This window comes from Eleginops maclovinus, chromosome 8 (assembly GCF_036324505.1).
Source record: "Eleginops maclovinus isolate JMC-PN-2008 ecotype Puerto Natales chromosome 8, JC_Emac_rtc_rv5, whole genome shotgun sequence".
Lineage (NCBI taxonomy): Eukaryota > Metazoa > Chordata > Actinopteri > Perciformes > Eleginopidae > Eleginops > Eleginops maclovinus.
The window spans coordinates 7,950,668-7,967,261 of NC_086356.1; the positions used below are offsets into that span (position 1 = coordinate 7,950,668).

Consider the following 16,594-nt stretch of genomic DNA (forward strand, 5'->3'; position numbering starts at 1 on the left):
ACTGGCAGAAAGCCAGACCGGAGCACATTGTCTGCTCTGGTGCGATTCCCTGCCCACCTGCCAAAGCATCACACTGCAGACAATGACAGGCCCTCTTCATCTGGATCACCCCATTACTGTGCGTCTCGGCGGGAAAAGACACAACGATTTTCACTCAACACCAAATACTTCTGTCAAATACTTTGCCGGATCTTACCGGGTCCTGACATTTGGTGGGTGGTTTTATCCGAAGCATATTACAGACAGAGCATGACAAGCGCCCACACTTTTAACACGAGTGGGCCCGCTGGCAATTCAAAGCGGCTAACAGTGGCTATGATTATACCGAGAGCTGTGTTAGGAAATATAAGATAGGGAGGTTGGCCTTTTAACAGAAACAAAGGCTTTGCAATTTGACCGAGATCAATATGGACAAAAAATGCAAAGACATGAACAGAAAACATTTCACTCGAGTAGGACAATATCTACCTGACATTTTAAAAAATCACTACGACCAGCTCCATAAGCGTACCAGTCCCAAAGGTGAGGTCATTTTGTTCTTATTTAAAAAGCTGACAGACAATATCTGTGTCATAAATTCAAAATGTCACTGTCAAATTATTGTTTTTAAATAGTTTTCCATCATGATTCTGTGGTGTATCACTGCTTCACACATACAGTGGTATGCAAAAGTTTGGGCACCCCTTAGGAAAACCACTGCATCAGTTTGTCACTTGCTGAGCTTTTGAAGCAGCAACTTCATTTTAACATATGTTATACCTTATGGTAACAGAAACATCTCAGTAGTGAAATAACTTTTATTGGTCAAACAGAAACATGTTTATGTGCATTCAAACAAAAATAGGCATGTGCATAAATTTGGGCACCCCTAAGAAATAATTCCATTAATATTTAGTATTGCCTCCTTTTGCTGCAATAACGGCCTGTAGACGCCTCCTGTAGCCACAGACAAGTCCCTTAAGCCTGGCAGGTGGTATTTTGGCCCATTCTTCCACACAAAACGTCTCCAGTTCAGTCAGGTTTCTTGGCCTCCGTGCATGGACAGCCTTCTTCAAATAAATCCATACATTTTCAATGATGTTAAGGTCTGGGGACTGGGATGGCCATTCCAGAACATTGTACCTGTGCTTCTGCATGAATTCCTTGGTGGATTTTGATCGGTGCTTAGGATCATTGTCCTGCTGAAAAATCCAACCCCGGCGTAGCTTCAACTTTGTGACTGACTCTAGAACATTCTTGTCAAGAATCTCCTGGTACTGTAAGGAATTCATGTGGCCCTCAACTTTAACAAGTTTTCCAGTACCTGTGCTAGCCACACAGCCCCATAACATGATAGATCCTCCACCAAATTTTACAGTGGGCAACAAGTTCTTTTCATTGAATGCAGTGTGTTTTTTTCGCCATGCATACCTGTTCATGTTATGACCAAATAACTCAATCTTGGTCTCATCTGACCACAGTATTTTGTTCCAAAATGCTTCTGGCTTGTCCAGATGTGCTTTTGCATACCTCATGCGACTCTTCTTGTGATTAACACTCAGGAAAGGCTTTTTGCACATCACCCTTCCAATGAGCTCTTCCTGGTGCAAAGTACGCTGGATTGTGGAACGGTGAACAACTACACCATCAGCAGCCAGATGTTGTTGTAGTTCTCTGGAGGTGGTCTGTGGCTTCTCTGTGACCATTTTCACCATCCTTCGCCTGTGCCTTTCCCCTATTTTTGTCGGCCTACCACATCTTTCCTTCACACGGACTGTTCCTGTGGCCTTCCATTTCACAACTACGTTTCTGACTGTGGAGACAGACAGTTTAAACCTGTCAGATAATTTTTTGTACCCTTCTCCTAATTTATAATGTTGGATTATCTTAGCTTTCAGGTCAGTGGAGAGTTGTTTTGAGGTCCCCATCTTGCCACTCCCTAAGAAAGAACCTAGGCCAGGCACAGCCAGCTATTACCTATGTTAAATAGCCTTTTTCATGATTGGTTCCACCTGTCTTTGTAATTGAAGGTCTAATGAGCTAATCAAAGCAATTTTGTGCAGCAACCTGTCAGCTATAAATCCGTACAGGTGTTGAAATGAATGCTATTTATAAGGGTGCCCAAACTTTTGCACATCCCATTTTTTGCATTTTATTTTATTATAATAAAACTATGTAATGCTACCCTAAGAATTTTGGTCTGGAAAACACTAAAACGTCTACATCTTTGTAGGAAAACAAATGTTGTTGCTGTGATCTTCTATTATAAAGGAAAAGCAAATTGTCATGAAATCTCAGAGGGGTGCCCAAACTTTTGCATACCACTGTAAATGATATTCCTTCATTACAGATTGAACTTTATTATTACAAAATAAAATGATATATACTATAATATTCTTCACTAAGCACATCAAGTGGCTGTGGGGATATCAGCTCAGGCATGTTTTAGCTTTATAAAACCTATTGAGTCATCATCAGAATCACTTTCAATACAATTTTACAAATGTTTTTTTTCTAATACCTCAAAAGCTAAGCTACTGAGGTCCAGTGATGTCGCTTTTTTCAGTAACAAGTAATCTAACGCGTTACTATTTCCAAACCAGTAATCAGATTAAAGTTAAAGCTAAAGATGACAATATTAAGGTTCGTTGTACACTCTGTGCTAGAGAAGTGCTATCTAGCTTCAAAAACACTACGTCAAATTTGAAGAAACATTTGGAGTCGCAGCACGGCGCAGTCAAACTTACAGAGCAAGTCCCACCAGGTGGTGCGAAGCAGAGAGCTGCGACTAAAGCAGGAGGTCCCCCACCACGCAGACAACAAAAGCTGGACTTCGGTGCAAAACCAGTAAGTGGGGGAGAGTTGAAGAAGTTGGTTGGGCAGTATGTTGGACTCATTTTTATGTTGAAGCGGCGGGGGATACTGAATATAACTAAGAAAGTAACTTGTAATCTAACTTAGTTACTTTTAAAATCAAGTAATCAGTAAAGTGACTAAGTTACTTTTTAAAGGAGTAATCAGTAATCAGATTACTTCTTCAAGGTAACTGTGGCAACACTGCTGAGGTCAAGGAAGGAATTGTTTATTTATCCAACCCTTTGTTACCCAAAAGGAAGAAGGGCAATGCCATCTGTGGATAATAAAACCAATCTTAGCCAATCTACCTTAACGGTGTCCAGGTCTCCAGCTTTAGCAGCTTCCAGGAGTCTGTAGTCCACATCCGAGTTTCTCACCGGCACGTTCTCTACAGGGCAGAACATACAGGAGTCACACATTAAAATGCATTGTGCAAACATAAGCAAGACTCAAAAATAATCATGCATGTAAATTTATCCCCTGCATATGTTGAGGTTAATGACATTTAGTCAACGCAGGGATTCACTGCTGCATGTCAGATTGTTGACTGATGAATCTTGCATACACAAATATCAAATTACCAAGCATTTTCTGTTTGACTTCCTAAATTAACACATTTCTACAGTCAACTTTGCAATTAGACAAGTGTTTAGAGCAGACCTGGGCATCTCCCGGCCCGCGGGCCACATCCGGCCCACGGGGCGTCCCTGACCGGCCCGCGTGAGGTCAATCAGAACATGAATGAAAAAATATTTATACCGTTCATGCTATAAAAGTGTGTTGCTTTTATTTTGAAAAAAGTGGGGTTTTTTTATTTACGTTTGCCGCATGTGCGTATCATACGTCCATGACGTGTGTGGGTGAACAGAGACAAGTGATGCTGGCCAGCTAGCCCTCAAAATGTCAGCTCATGCCAAAAAAAGAACAAGACATGGATTGCTAAATATTTTTTTACAGAAGTCAAAGGTAAAGCTGTGTGTTTAGTTTGTGGTACACAGGTCGCTGTGTTAAAGGATTACAATTTCAATCGCCACTACGTGACCAAACACGAGGATTGATACAAGAACTTGTCTGATGAAGAGCGCGCCAGGGAGTCGGATGCTTTGCTAGCTAAACTGCAAAACCAACAAGAACTTTTTACAAAACTTTGCACACCCAGAGATGCGGCTGTCAGGCCACGTTAAGTCATATCCCACAAAATCGGCAGAAAAAGTAAGCCGTTTTCTGACGGAGAGTTTATTAAGGAGTGTTTGGTGGACTCTGCAGCACTAATATGCCTGGAGAAAAAGGGTGCATTTGGGGACCTGCCCCTCTCTCGGCGCACTGAAACGAGGAGGGTTGAGGACATCTCGGGAAATCTGGAGCTTCAGCTGAAGAAAAGAGCGGTCAACTTTGACTATTTTTCTCTGGCTTTGAATGACAGCTGCGATGTATGTGACACTGCCCAGCTACTCGTCTTCTTACGTGGGATAACTGCACTCTTCAAAATCACGGAGGAGCTGGCAGCCAGGCAGTCAATGAAAGGAACAACAACTGGGAGTGATTTGTTCACGGAGGTAAATGCATGTTTGGACAAATTGGGACTCAAATGGGAAAAGCTGGCTGGTGTGACAACGGATGGTTGTCCAAATCTGAGAGGGAAAAATGTTGGACTTCTGAAGAGAATGCAGAATAAAGTGACAGAAATGAACCCCGAGCAGAAATTGACATTTTTGCATTGTATTACATTAGGTGTTGTTGATTTTGTAACTAAAATTGTTAACTTCATCAGGGCAAGAGCATTGAATCACAGACAGTTTGTTGCACTTTTGGAGGAAAATGAGACTGAACATCGTGACATAAGTTACCACACAGCTGTCAGGTGGCTCAGCCTGGGCAAAGTGCTGAAAAATGTCTGGGACCTGAGAGAGGAGATTCAGGAGTTCTGTGTGAAGAAAGAAAATGACGTCCCGCAGCTTTCACACGCAGACTGGCTGGTAGACTTTGGTTTTGCTGTTGATGTGACATCACTAATGAATGAACTAAATGTCAAACTGCAATGCAAGGGCCTTTTTGTGCATGACATGTACGGCTTTCATGAGAAAGTTGCAGCTTCTCTCAAGCCAAATGAAGCACAGTATTCTCACCCACTTGCCAACACTGAAGGAAGCCGCACCATCAGCTGATCAACTCCACAGGTACTCATCCATGTTAGAAGCACTGCATGGTGAGTTTTCATGGCGATTTCAAGACTTCAACACAGTTGAGACTGACATGCACATGGTTTCTTCTCCCTTCACCTGCAGTGTGGATAATGCACCCAGCGACGTTCAGATGGAACTCATTGACCTGCAGTCTGACACACTTCTGGCAGAGCACTTTAAGTCAGTCTCACTGCTGGATTTTTACTCTTCTCTCAAAGAGGAGAACTTTCCACACCTGAGGAGGCATGCTCAGAAGATTCTAGTCCTCTACTACCTACACATGTGAACAGACATTCTCAGTGATGAAATTCAACAAATCCAGATACAGATCCTCTATCACTGATGATCACCTCTCAGCTGCCCTTCGCATATCCACCTCAGACGTTCAGCCAGATTTCAATGCACTTGTTCAAGCCCAAGCCAGACTGAATTTCTCTCAATGAACAGTAAAATGAACAGAAAAAAATTAAAAGCATGTATTGCTTTTTGTATAAAGTTAATCAATTGCATATCTTTAACACCTTTTCAGTGTTTGTGAAGATTAGCTAAACATAAAATGAAACACTGATGTAATGATTGTTTTTGTTTTTACTGTTTATTACTTCTATAGGAGTATTTTCCTATTTGACCTAAACCACAATTTCATATATTTATATAAATATTTACAGAATATCGTTATTCTTCTGATAACCAGTAGCAGCTAATCAAAATATATAATGTACTGCCTTTTAAAATGGGAGAAAATGAATATTGAGCAGAATTAAGTTCAAGTTATCTTGGTTCGGCCCTCCAACACAGTTCAGGTTCTCATGTGGCCCCTTGTATAAATTAATTGCCCACCCCTGGTTTAGAGGGAAGTGTGATTCATCAATATTCTGTAGAGTAATTCAATCATTTTCTGCCACCCCATACATCAGACTGACAGCTGTTTGTTTGGAAGTACATTTTTGATTGATTATTTAATTGGTGCGGTTAAGAGAAAATAATGCTAATGCTGCCTGCCCAGCAAATCAGGGCAGGCAGTACTCTGGAGGTTATTGTACAGCTGCTCTATTTTAAATAAATAACATCTTCTTATGTGCATTATTAACAACATTATAGACTCTTTTTTTATTTTAAAATAAAGGATTTCATCAACAGTTTTATTGCAACACCACTGATTCTTATTTCTCACAAAAGTCTTGAAGTATTTTGTAGGAAATATTTAAAGTAAAGCTGCACAGCGGGCCTTAAATTTGGAATAACTGCAGTCATTTAAAGTGTAATTTCCTCAGGTGAGTTTGCAGTCTTTCCCCTTATCAAACTTTCAGTCTCCAAGTATCAATACTGACCTTTCTCAGTTAATCCCACTGTTGCTAACAGCTGCATAGCAACCAAAACAACACATCACCCACACATATGCACACCCATTCACACGCACACATACACAAAGGGTGTTGGCATACCGTTGAGTATTTGCTGCACAGCTTCATTTCCCATCTGAGCAGCAGTGAAGCCCTGCAGCGACACCAGCGAGGCGTCTGCCCCGTATCCTAGCAACAGCCTGCAGGTCTGTAAGTGGCCCGCCATCGCTGCGCGGTGCAGCGCCGTCTGACCCAGCGTGTCCACGGCGTTCACCTGCCAACACACACATCCCTATGTTACGATTCTGGAAAGGACTCATATTTTTAGCTGAACTGCTTCAACTCTTTACAGAAAAAACACCTTTAGATACTTCAGAGTTCTCAATGGCATCTAATTTAAGGTTCTACATGTTTTAAGTTCTAATAATAAGTTTTACATCTAAGTATGAGTAAACAACACACAGGAAAGCCTCAGAACAATAGTCAAATATCATCCAGGAAGATGTTCATTATTAGAAACTGTAGAAATTATATTTAGTTATTACATTGCATTTAGGTTACTTTAATTATTATGTTGAGGTGTAACTTTGTATACCCATTGTAAAGCTGCTTTATTTTATTTTATTTAAAGTGACAGATGTTTACGTATTAGGTAAGAAATATAAGAAGACCTGAGACGATGAGTTTGACCCTGTGTTCTTCTTCAAATCTAGATGCAGGAAGCGCACATTTTGTACTCTTACACGCATCAGTATGGATAGCAATCTCTCCGTAAGCGCAAGAGAACACATTTGTTCCAGTAATGAAAATAAGATGAGTCACCACTGAAACATAATGTGTGCTCCAGCTAAACTGATTTTCATCCTGTATGAATGCTGCGTATCAAATCACAATGGACGCTCTGAAAGTAAACACTCGCTCTTTATATGTGAAGGTCTGACGCACAAAAACCTGATGTTTAAAGCTGAATTGATGTACAAATAGGGAGATTTCATTTAAAAATCTGTATAGTTTTGACAAGGATTAAGCTGGAAGAAAAAATGTTTTGATGTATGATGAACGATGACAAAGCGTGAAAAAAGGAAATATAGCGATGTACCTTAGCACCATGTTTCTGTAGCACCTCCATGATGTCATTATGAGCACGTTCTGCTGCCACGTGAAGAGGAGTCATGAAACTACACGGAGGAAAGAATTGGAGAGTGGTCATCATTTCATGTACTAAATCTGAACAAAGACATGCTCATCTAGTGTCCATCTTTGATTAAAAAAAAATAATAAACCACCTACTGCCTGCAATTGACTTTAAGTTTAATTATTAAAAAAACAGCACTCACTCTTTATTCTTCTCATTTATGTTGGCGCCTTTCCTCAACAGCAGCTCTGTCACCTGTTTCCTCTTTGGGTGCGGAGATGCTACCGCGCAATGCTGAAACAAAGACACAAACATCATCTTAGCATCTCTTCAGCAGTGATCTGTGTGCGTGTGCGTGTGCTCATCTCACCAGTGCTGTCTCGTGTGTGTGCGGGTGTTTGAAGTTAATGATCTCCAGCGCCAGGGTCTTCTTAGCCTTCGTCATGTCAGCTTCGCGAGCAGCTTGGAGCAGCGAGTGGCCCTTAAACTCGTCTGAACACACAGACACAAAATGTGAAGATGTTAAAAAAAGGGAGAGAAAAAGCTGCAGGTTGATTCGAATATTGAGTTTATTTTTGACAGTTTTCCAGCCAAAAGCATCTAAACCCACAGAGTAGCATCTGGTGCTTTGACTCAAAAGCTCAACCAAAACCAGATATGCAGGGTAAAAAAATATGTATTCTTTCACTTGCAATGACTCTGCAGCATTTTAATACTTCAGAAAGGCTACTTAAAAGTTTTCAAGAGCAAACCAATAACTTAAGATGCAACAGTCCGTGTGCTGGAGTTGGAAACAAGTGATTACTCCCCCGAGGGCTAAAAAATAGCAAACAAACTATTATGCTTCAAAAGTATTTCAGGTTGCATGAAAAGGAGTGAGTTCAAATCTATCTACGTTTGAGCGACGGCATTCATGCATTTATAATCAAACGTTTAAACGGGAGAGTTGGAGCGCCACGCAGGAGCCACATCTTCAAGGGAACGTGGTCAAGAGAGAGATGAGTTGAAACCAGCAGCATGAATAAAACAAGGTGATGAATAAATGGACCGAAGCAGCCTCTGTTGTTTACTCCTTTAAAAAGAAACTCAGTCATTTTTCATTTTGTTTGTCTTCCAAAAAATGATAATAATAATAAAGTAAAGAAATGTCATCTTTGAGGCTGGTTTCACAAGCTGCGAGTTCAGCAGAGGAAATATGTTCTTCTCCGTTTCATTTGAAGATTTTTTAAATGCCCGAAGAAGAGAAAGTGTGAGAGCTCTACAAAACTACAAAGCATTTGAAATTATACAAGGTGTTCAGCTGATTTATTTCCTCCTATGTGGCTTCTTTCAGATCAAAGTGAAAGACAACTTTTAGTTTAAATGCGCAATATAGGAAATATATGATCTCATTTTGTAGTCTCTGTCACAATGTTAAAAGCAGATGCTGATCAAACGTGCATCATATCTTTATTTTTATCGTCTGGATAATTAAATTTCATTAGCCTATAAATCTACAACCTTTTATTCTGTAACAATTTGGCAAATATGCTTAATATCTTTCATGCTGAGAAGAAAGGAAAGGGTTGGCGCGGCCATGCAAATTGGAAACGTTTAAAAGAAAAACACCCACCAAAACCTCTAAGGCTCTGTAATGAACAAGTTTTGCTTCTTTAATTCGTACAAAATTGAAAGCGTTAATAACTTTTTGGTTTTACTTAAATTAACAATAAGACTTCAGGACAAAGCCTACAGAAACGGCCTTAAATGTTAAAGTCTTTTCTGTAAAATAGTATGACTGGCTGTTACCCTGATCAACTTTAACGTGTGTCTGATTCATCTGGGCTAATTTCTCATTGGAGTTTTTCTATACTGCTTTTGTAAAGAGCTTGTATTCCCAATTCCTTATTCCAGACAACAGGAGACTTAATGTCAGGTTATCACAGGTTCAATAAAGCACATACTCATCAGATAACAAGTTACCTGAAAAGACCTTAGGTAGAAAAAAAAACGGCAGTCTTTCACAAGCTTTAGGAACAAAGTACATGCCCAAATATGTAAAAAACTTTACATTTTGAAGGAATGCTACACAGAAAGGTTGGATTTTTATCTAAAAATCTCTTCATTTCTAGGTTTGTTATTTTGTCTTTGCAGCAATTGTCCCACTGAGCAGATTTTGAGCAGTTGTCCTGCAGTTGTACGAAAACTCGAGATGGCTTGTGACTCATGTAGCATTGATTTTATCTTTGATCCGTTACAAAGAAAGCGCAACAAGTGCATCAGCGGGAGAGCTGAATCCCTAATTAACTTTCAAAGAGTTGCAGGGAGCGTTCTGGCAGAGACAAAGACTTATCTTGTCTGCTGCGACTCTGCAGGAGCAAAGCAAATTATTTCAATTGTTGCGCAACTTCTGTTTAATTAAATATCATACATTTTGAAAAATGCTTCATTGAGAAAAACAGAGGCATGGGGAGGTTGCACAAATAGTCGTCACATGTTCAAAACGTTTAAAACCAACAGTTGAGAAGAGTATATATCGTCATGAAATCAAAATAGAACAGAACGTAGTTGTTAAGGATATTGGCAATGTATATGTAACAACATCTTTTACAGTAGGCCCTAAGCTTCAGCCTTTTTTAAGGTAGATTAATTGCGTTCGTTTAGCTCTAAAATAGATCCCTGACAGGTTAAACTATACTGTGCAAGTGAGCCAGACACCAAATAAAACCTGGTGTTCCAGTTCAAAATGAGACCGATCTTTTCTGAGTTTGTTTTGAAAGTTTTGAAACCACGACAAAGGCCAACGTGTAGCCCGTTACAGACTAAGTGAGGCTTGTTTTAGTCTAGCTGATTGCAGTAACTGTCTTTTGTTTTTGTAACTTAGCTCCTACATAGAGTCAGCAGCCAATGGCGGTAAGAAAGAGTGAATAAAATAGCTATAAGTTCAGGTGAGTACAATATTTCTTTTATAAATACTCTCCCCAGTTCAAAGTCCAATTTCAAGGTAAGCAGGGACTCAACACACATATTTTTCACAGATGAAATAGTTTTGGAACATCAGTTTTTTGCCTCCAGAAAAAAACAGATGTGAAAATGATGTTTTTGTCTAAACTCTTCTGCTGTGGTGATTTATCCAGTACACATCACGTACACCAGTCAAGACTTTATTTGGTTCAGCTCAGCTTTCCAAGCAACTGTTCATTTCAGATATTATCATATCATCGGTCTCCCTTTAACCCATACTTCCTTGTTTTCAGCTCAACAGTCTACTGCTGTTGATTGCTACTACTGCTTCAAACATGTCTGGTGTAAAAATACTCTCCTAAAAACAACCTATTCATTAAGTCAGCGAAGTGACACATTTAGCTGTGCTGTACGCCGCATCTGCAGTTTATGTAAATGAAGCCCCAAACAAACACTCACATGTTAGTCGTTCCTTCAGCTCGGGAGTGGGCGCCATGTCTACGGAGCTCTTGCTGTGGCAGTTGAGCAGGGTCGGGTCGGCCCCGTGGCTCAGCAGCAGAGAGCAGACCTCCACTCGGTTTTTAGATGCCGCTTCATGGAGAGGGGTAAACTGCCAAAGATCCATGGCGTTCACACATGCACCATGCTGAAAAATAAGAAACGGTGTATGGATAAATGAGAGGGAAGTAACAGGGAGGTCACAGAGAATGTTTACATTGTGAACAAACATTTTCAATCCTTAGAATCACTGTGGAAAACTGTAGAGCTAGTACATACTTGTATTGGTTTAAAATAGACTGACAAAAAAGTTTTAGGTAATTCTCTTCAATTTCCATTTCTTACAAGAACAAATATATTATATAGAGGAAGTTTAAGCAGTCTCTGAGAGAGCATGTGTGAGGGTACCTTTAGCAGCAGTTCAGTAACTTCATAGTGTCCATAGGAGCAGGCATTATGCAGAGGCACCAGACCACTGGAGGTGCAACAGATATACATTATTAACAGCAAATATACATTTTAATGTTAAAAAACCATATATAAACACCCTCATATGTAACCCTTTATACCATTGTATCTTTCTTCAGCTTAATAAAAAGAAAATAAGCATCTACAGCCATGCTAACAAGCTGATGTTAAGTTAAGGTGCAATGTTTTAATCTGCTAGCATCTTAGCTTAGCTTGTTAGCATGCTAACATCAGCTTTTTATTAATAGCTAATACAAAATTAAATAGTTTCAGCAAATACATTTTGTAAGATGGAACACTGATTTAGATTTAACTTAAAATATAGAGTGTTTTTTGTCTGCTTTAATCTTCCAAGTTTAATGTCTATTTTAAAATAACATCAATCAATGCTAACAGCTAGTATACGTCTACACTTGCCACTTCAAACTTAAGCATGTTTTAGTCAGTACACATCTTAGTTTTATTACAAAATGATGATAGATAACTCAATATTTACTTGAAAAATTAAGAAATGCACAATGAAAGCCCTGGTGTGGTTTGTTTGTCCAATAACATCACATATTGACTGACCGGCATACTGTTTTGAAAGCTCAAATTAACTGTCTACCTTAAAGTCTGTTTCTTATTGCACTTTTTTACACGTACCCCTTGTCCTTGGCGTGAACATCTGCTCCGTGCTGTAGTAACAGCTGAACTATCCTCACCCTGTTGTATCCTGCTGCCAAGTGGAGTGGAGTGGACTGGAGAAAGAGAACAAAAAGGGAAAGAAGAGAGGAAAAAAGGGAGGTAGAAGACACAGTGGGAGGGAAAAAGAAGGAAATATTTAGTAAACATATGACAGCATATCAGAAGGATTTCATAACAACATAGAGTTTGCAATAAAGGAAGTACACATTCTGTTTCCCTATGATCAACCAGATGGAAGACAAGACTTTTCAACAGAGAAAGGAGCTGTTCCACCACGGAATCAATCAAGCGTTATAAAGCATGACTATATTTCTCCCATAGAAATGATGAAGAGCTGCATTTCTGAATGCTCTTAGATGGGACTGAGATGAGATGGCTCCATGCTGGGCATCCTCTCTCAGCAAAGGCCATTCTTCTTCAAAGCATGAGTGACACCCACACTGGTGTAGAAATGTTACGCCAGAGAGTACATTCCCATTATTCAGTCAAACTGAACTCGGTACAGGAAAAAACGAATGGGAAACCTAGCTCTATGACATGGTTTAAAAGCTTCTTCTTTTTAAAAACACAACAGGATGTACTACAGCAGACATTAAAATGAAAATAGGACAGGGGATACATATTGTACATGCAATACAGCAAGCAGATCATAGAGATATTGGACAGCAATGAGCTAAATACAAATGCCCAGTTCAGAAATGACATTGCAATATTCCAGAATTTAAGACATTTTTCAGCTCAAGTCAGTCCATACAAGACAAAAACGGACACACCAATTGTTGCCTTCAAAGACTACTAAACCATTGATGTGAATCAAAACCTCTACACTATTCACAACCAGGTCCAAGAGAAACCAGCACAGTAAGTGACATTGCATCCAAACTTGGTGGAAACGCTGCAATCTGAAAATATCGCAACAGATTTCATGCTTGACTGATGTAGAAAAGCTGGTCAAAAATGATGAAATGGAATCACTTTTTCATGATTTTTTGTTTGAGGTTTGACCGGCCGATTTTGAATAACATAACTCTTGTTGTTTCTGTTCTTGGGCAATGGTTCAATGGCACCTGAGATGAGACTCAACTCACTGAAATGACAGATTTTTAATTTACTAGTGTTCTCATAATGGCAGTGGATGGAAATGCAGATTAGTTTTGATTTCCTTTTGCCAATATTCTACAAACTTTGTTTGATTTGTCAAAAATCCTCTATGTTAACCCAAATCCTTTTACAAAACATTGGCAGCATGTCCTTTCGACAAACCAAACCCAACATTTTTGAATGAGCCTAAAGGCATATTTATTATTGTTTCTTTGGGTTGTTAGATATCAATGGCGCCAAAAAAACAATATGAAACGAAAAACAAAAATGGCACAGAAATCCCACAATGATGGCAGCAGTCTTAAATGCTACAGTACCTTAATCAGATCCGGGATTCAAACACCGCCCCTAGATATCTTTTCGTTTTAAATCCCATAACGAGGTCAGTCGCAGGTCACTTACAGAGAGATTTATCTTTTCAACACTATTTCAGCAAAACCTTCGCAACATCAAAATAAATATATATATATGTTTACAAAGTACTGGTTTCAAAGTGGAATTTATCTTTCTTTACAAAATGAAGGAAATGTTTCACTGCCGGCTGGCTATTTTGTAAATTATGCAGAATGGTCTCCAAATATTTCACAGACTCAAGAAAGTGGAACTCTTTTCCAAGCAGGAACATGTTTAACTTTGGTCTGGAAATAACAATTACGGTATTACAACTTATTTTTTCTTTTTATCTGACAAAAAGGAAGCTGTAGATCCCATCTCCTGCTTGGATGTCAGAAGAGATCTTGAAAAACAGATCATCTGTAGTGTTGTCAGAGTTCAGTAGAGAAGCAGCAGCAGTGAGGCAGAGCTGGGTGGACAGATGGTGCACTCGTATTTACAGGATGTGACAGCAGCATTTGGAAGGAGCAGGACATGGGACGCTGTTAGTCATCATCCTCATCTTTAATGCAGTGTTGTCTGTGTGTCTGTGTACTTGTGACTACAGATTTTGGATATAAATAAACAGTAAAACCAAAAAGACACTGATATGTAAAACACCAATCAGGTCCCTTTACAATCAAAAAAACCCTCAAACCCCAGCAGTGACTCATCAGTATGTACTGTTGCACCATGGTGCTGTTGCCAGGGTTAGAAAGGGTATAAACTCCGTCTCCTCAATCTGTCAACCCTGTGAGATTGAGGGTACATGCATGCGTATGCGTGTGTGTGTGTGTGTGAGAGAGAGAGAGAGAGAGAGAGAGTCTATTGGATTATCCATACAGAAGCCTATTTGTATTCAAGTCATAAAAAACCTCCTGCTGAAACTTTTATTATGAGCATCTCACCTCAGCAACCACAAGCCAATAATAATCAAAAAAGCATCAGCCATTTGTCATCTATCAGAGCCATAATACGTCCAACTTCTCTCCACTGCAGCCTGCTCCTTTTCATAGTGCAATATTTTTTACTGTTTGAAAGGTCGCGTAGTGACCCAACAGTTTCTTATATTTTTATGAATGCTCTTTAAAGAAAGTGCAGCGGCAGAAGAGAGAGCGAAAAGTGCGCTTCTGGAAATATTCTCGCCTTAACATTGGCATATTATTGATGCTGGTGTCTAGGCTGTAAGTGTAATAAGGGTCGGATTAGGTGGTTCATAACAGAGAATGGAATTCAAATGGAAGTACGCTATAGAGAGATGTGAGCATTTACTCAAAAACTAAGTTGAACACTGGCCTTATGACAGAGTGACTTCATGTTTTAGATATGCATTCCAATATCTTTATTTGGAAAATGATGGATATTATACACGTTCAGAAAAAGAGGCTTTATGCTATTTTAAAGCATTAGTGTTTGTATCCATACAGCTGTCTTTCATGAATACTTAATCCTTTTATTGTCAAACTTTTCTTTTAATCAAACCTGGTTGTAATGTTTATGATGTCATGTTATGTACTTTATTAGGGTTTATATTTCTTGGTTCTGTATTTTGACAACCTTATTTAAAGTGTCAAGCGTTTTGCAAAATTATTCTGTGGGGTTCGGAGTTAAAGATATTACTTAGGAGGCAAACAGAAGCATCATGTAGCACATATCGAAAGGAAACTGTGCATTGCTCTAAAGGTTTAACTGTTCCTTTACTGCTCAGCACTTTAAAATGTCATCACATGACACGACTGCAAACAAGTAGTGGTTTAATTCCTCAAAATAAATGGCTGCCCTGAGCCAAGAGTACTTTTTAAGTTGGAGGTAGTTTGTTTTTTTGCTCCAGTGTCCTTCAACTGTGGGTGTTTTTATCCATAAACTTCTTGGATACTTCATGAAATGTGTTGCCCTAAAGCGAAAAATCTAGTAGGCAATATTTCAAAGAGAGGCATTCCGCACTCACAATGTCAGACACAGAGAGAGAACAATAGCAATAACTATTCGGCTAGTTTTAATCACCTAAAAGCCTTTCTGAGAAAGGGGGGGGGGGGGGAATATGGGAAGAAAACGAAGGACAGATGCGGAGGGCATGTTAAGGCCAAGATGGGAAATACTAATTTTTTACTGGCAGCATCTTCTTTTTATTCATTTATCCTTTCCCCTCCCACAGAAATACTATCCATCTGAACGCTTGCTGGAAATTCTCCTCACATCAAAACATTTTGCGTATTTGGCCATCTGACAGCAAACACTATTTGTATCAAAAAGGAATGAATCAAACATTTACATTTAACATCAAAAGGGAATAAAAAATGCAATCGGCTGCTTTGTTAGTTACTCCTTTGTGATGTTTTCATCTTCTTCTAACCCCTCTGCTTGGTGCTTTCTCTCTGCTTTCCTCTTCTCTTTACAAGCCTGTCAAGCTGTTCCCATGACAACAGTGACTGCTAGCTGTCAGCAGTTGCCATAGCGATGAGACATGATCTCTCTCGCAGTGTGAACGACCATATTTGGGCCATTTTGTTAAGTGTTGTTTTTTGCGTGTGTGTGAGAAATATGCAGATTTTTCTTTAACTTCCCCTGTCAGGTTCAAACTGTCTCCCATTCAACCCAATACATTCACTCGTGTGATAACGGAAGCAAAATAGAAAAAGTCAAGATTGCTTTCTTCTTCGTCCTTATGAATTGGTCACACACTTTAATGAAAGAAATTGATTCAAGAAAATGCTTTTAAGCGAGGAAAGAGGATGGAGAAACATGGTAGAATAAAGAGCTGTGTGCACTGAATATATATCTGTACCATGGTGATGTGATCTGTGGCATAGGTTAGAGCATGAATCAGCAAATTGAACTGCCTATACCAAATTGGACATGCTTTAAAAAAACAAAAAAGAGAAAAGCACGCTGGGGAGATAAATAATTGCTCGGTAGAATGCGGAGATTGTCTACAATTGATGAGCAGGGTGACAGAAATATGGGAGGAAGCTGTCTTGGCGTCATGATTGAAACTCACATCAAAAATGCATCAAATCTAAACTAAAACA

General features: G+C 39.4%; 1 protein-coding gene across 2 annotated transcripts in view; it reads right to left on the minus strand.

Annotated features, from left to right (window-relative positions):
- Positions 1-16,594, minus strand: part of tnksa (tankyrase, TRF1-interacting ankyrin-related ADP-ribose polymerase a) — a 78,735-nt gene that overhangs the window by 21,488 nt on the left and 40,653 nt on the right. For both annotated transcript variants that reach the window (XM_063890301.1, XM_063890300.1), the window contains exons 7-14: positions 12,051-12,145; positions 11,346-11,412; positions 10,899-11,085; positions 7,867-7,988; positions 7,699-7,790; positions 7,461-7,539; positions 6,464-6,635; positions 3,144-3,223 (exon numbers count right to left, since the gene is read on the minus strand). In XM_063890301.1, coding sequence (XP_063746371.1) covers positions 3,144-3,223; positions 6,464-6,635; positions 7,461-7,539; positions 7,699-7,790; positions 7,867-7,988; positions 10,899-11,085; positions 11,346-11,412; positions 12,051-12,145 — 894 coding nt within the window. The remainder of the gene's footprint in view (positions 1-3,143; positions 3,224-6,463; positions 6,636-7,460; positions 7,540-7,698; positions 7,791-7,866; positions 7,989-10,898; positions 11,086-11,345; positions 11,413-12,050; positions 12,146-16,594) is intronic.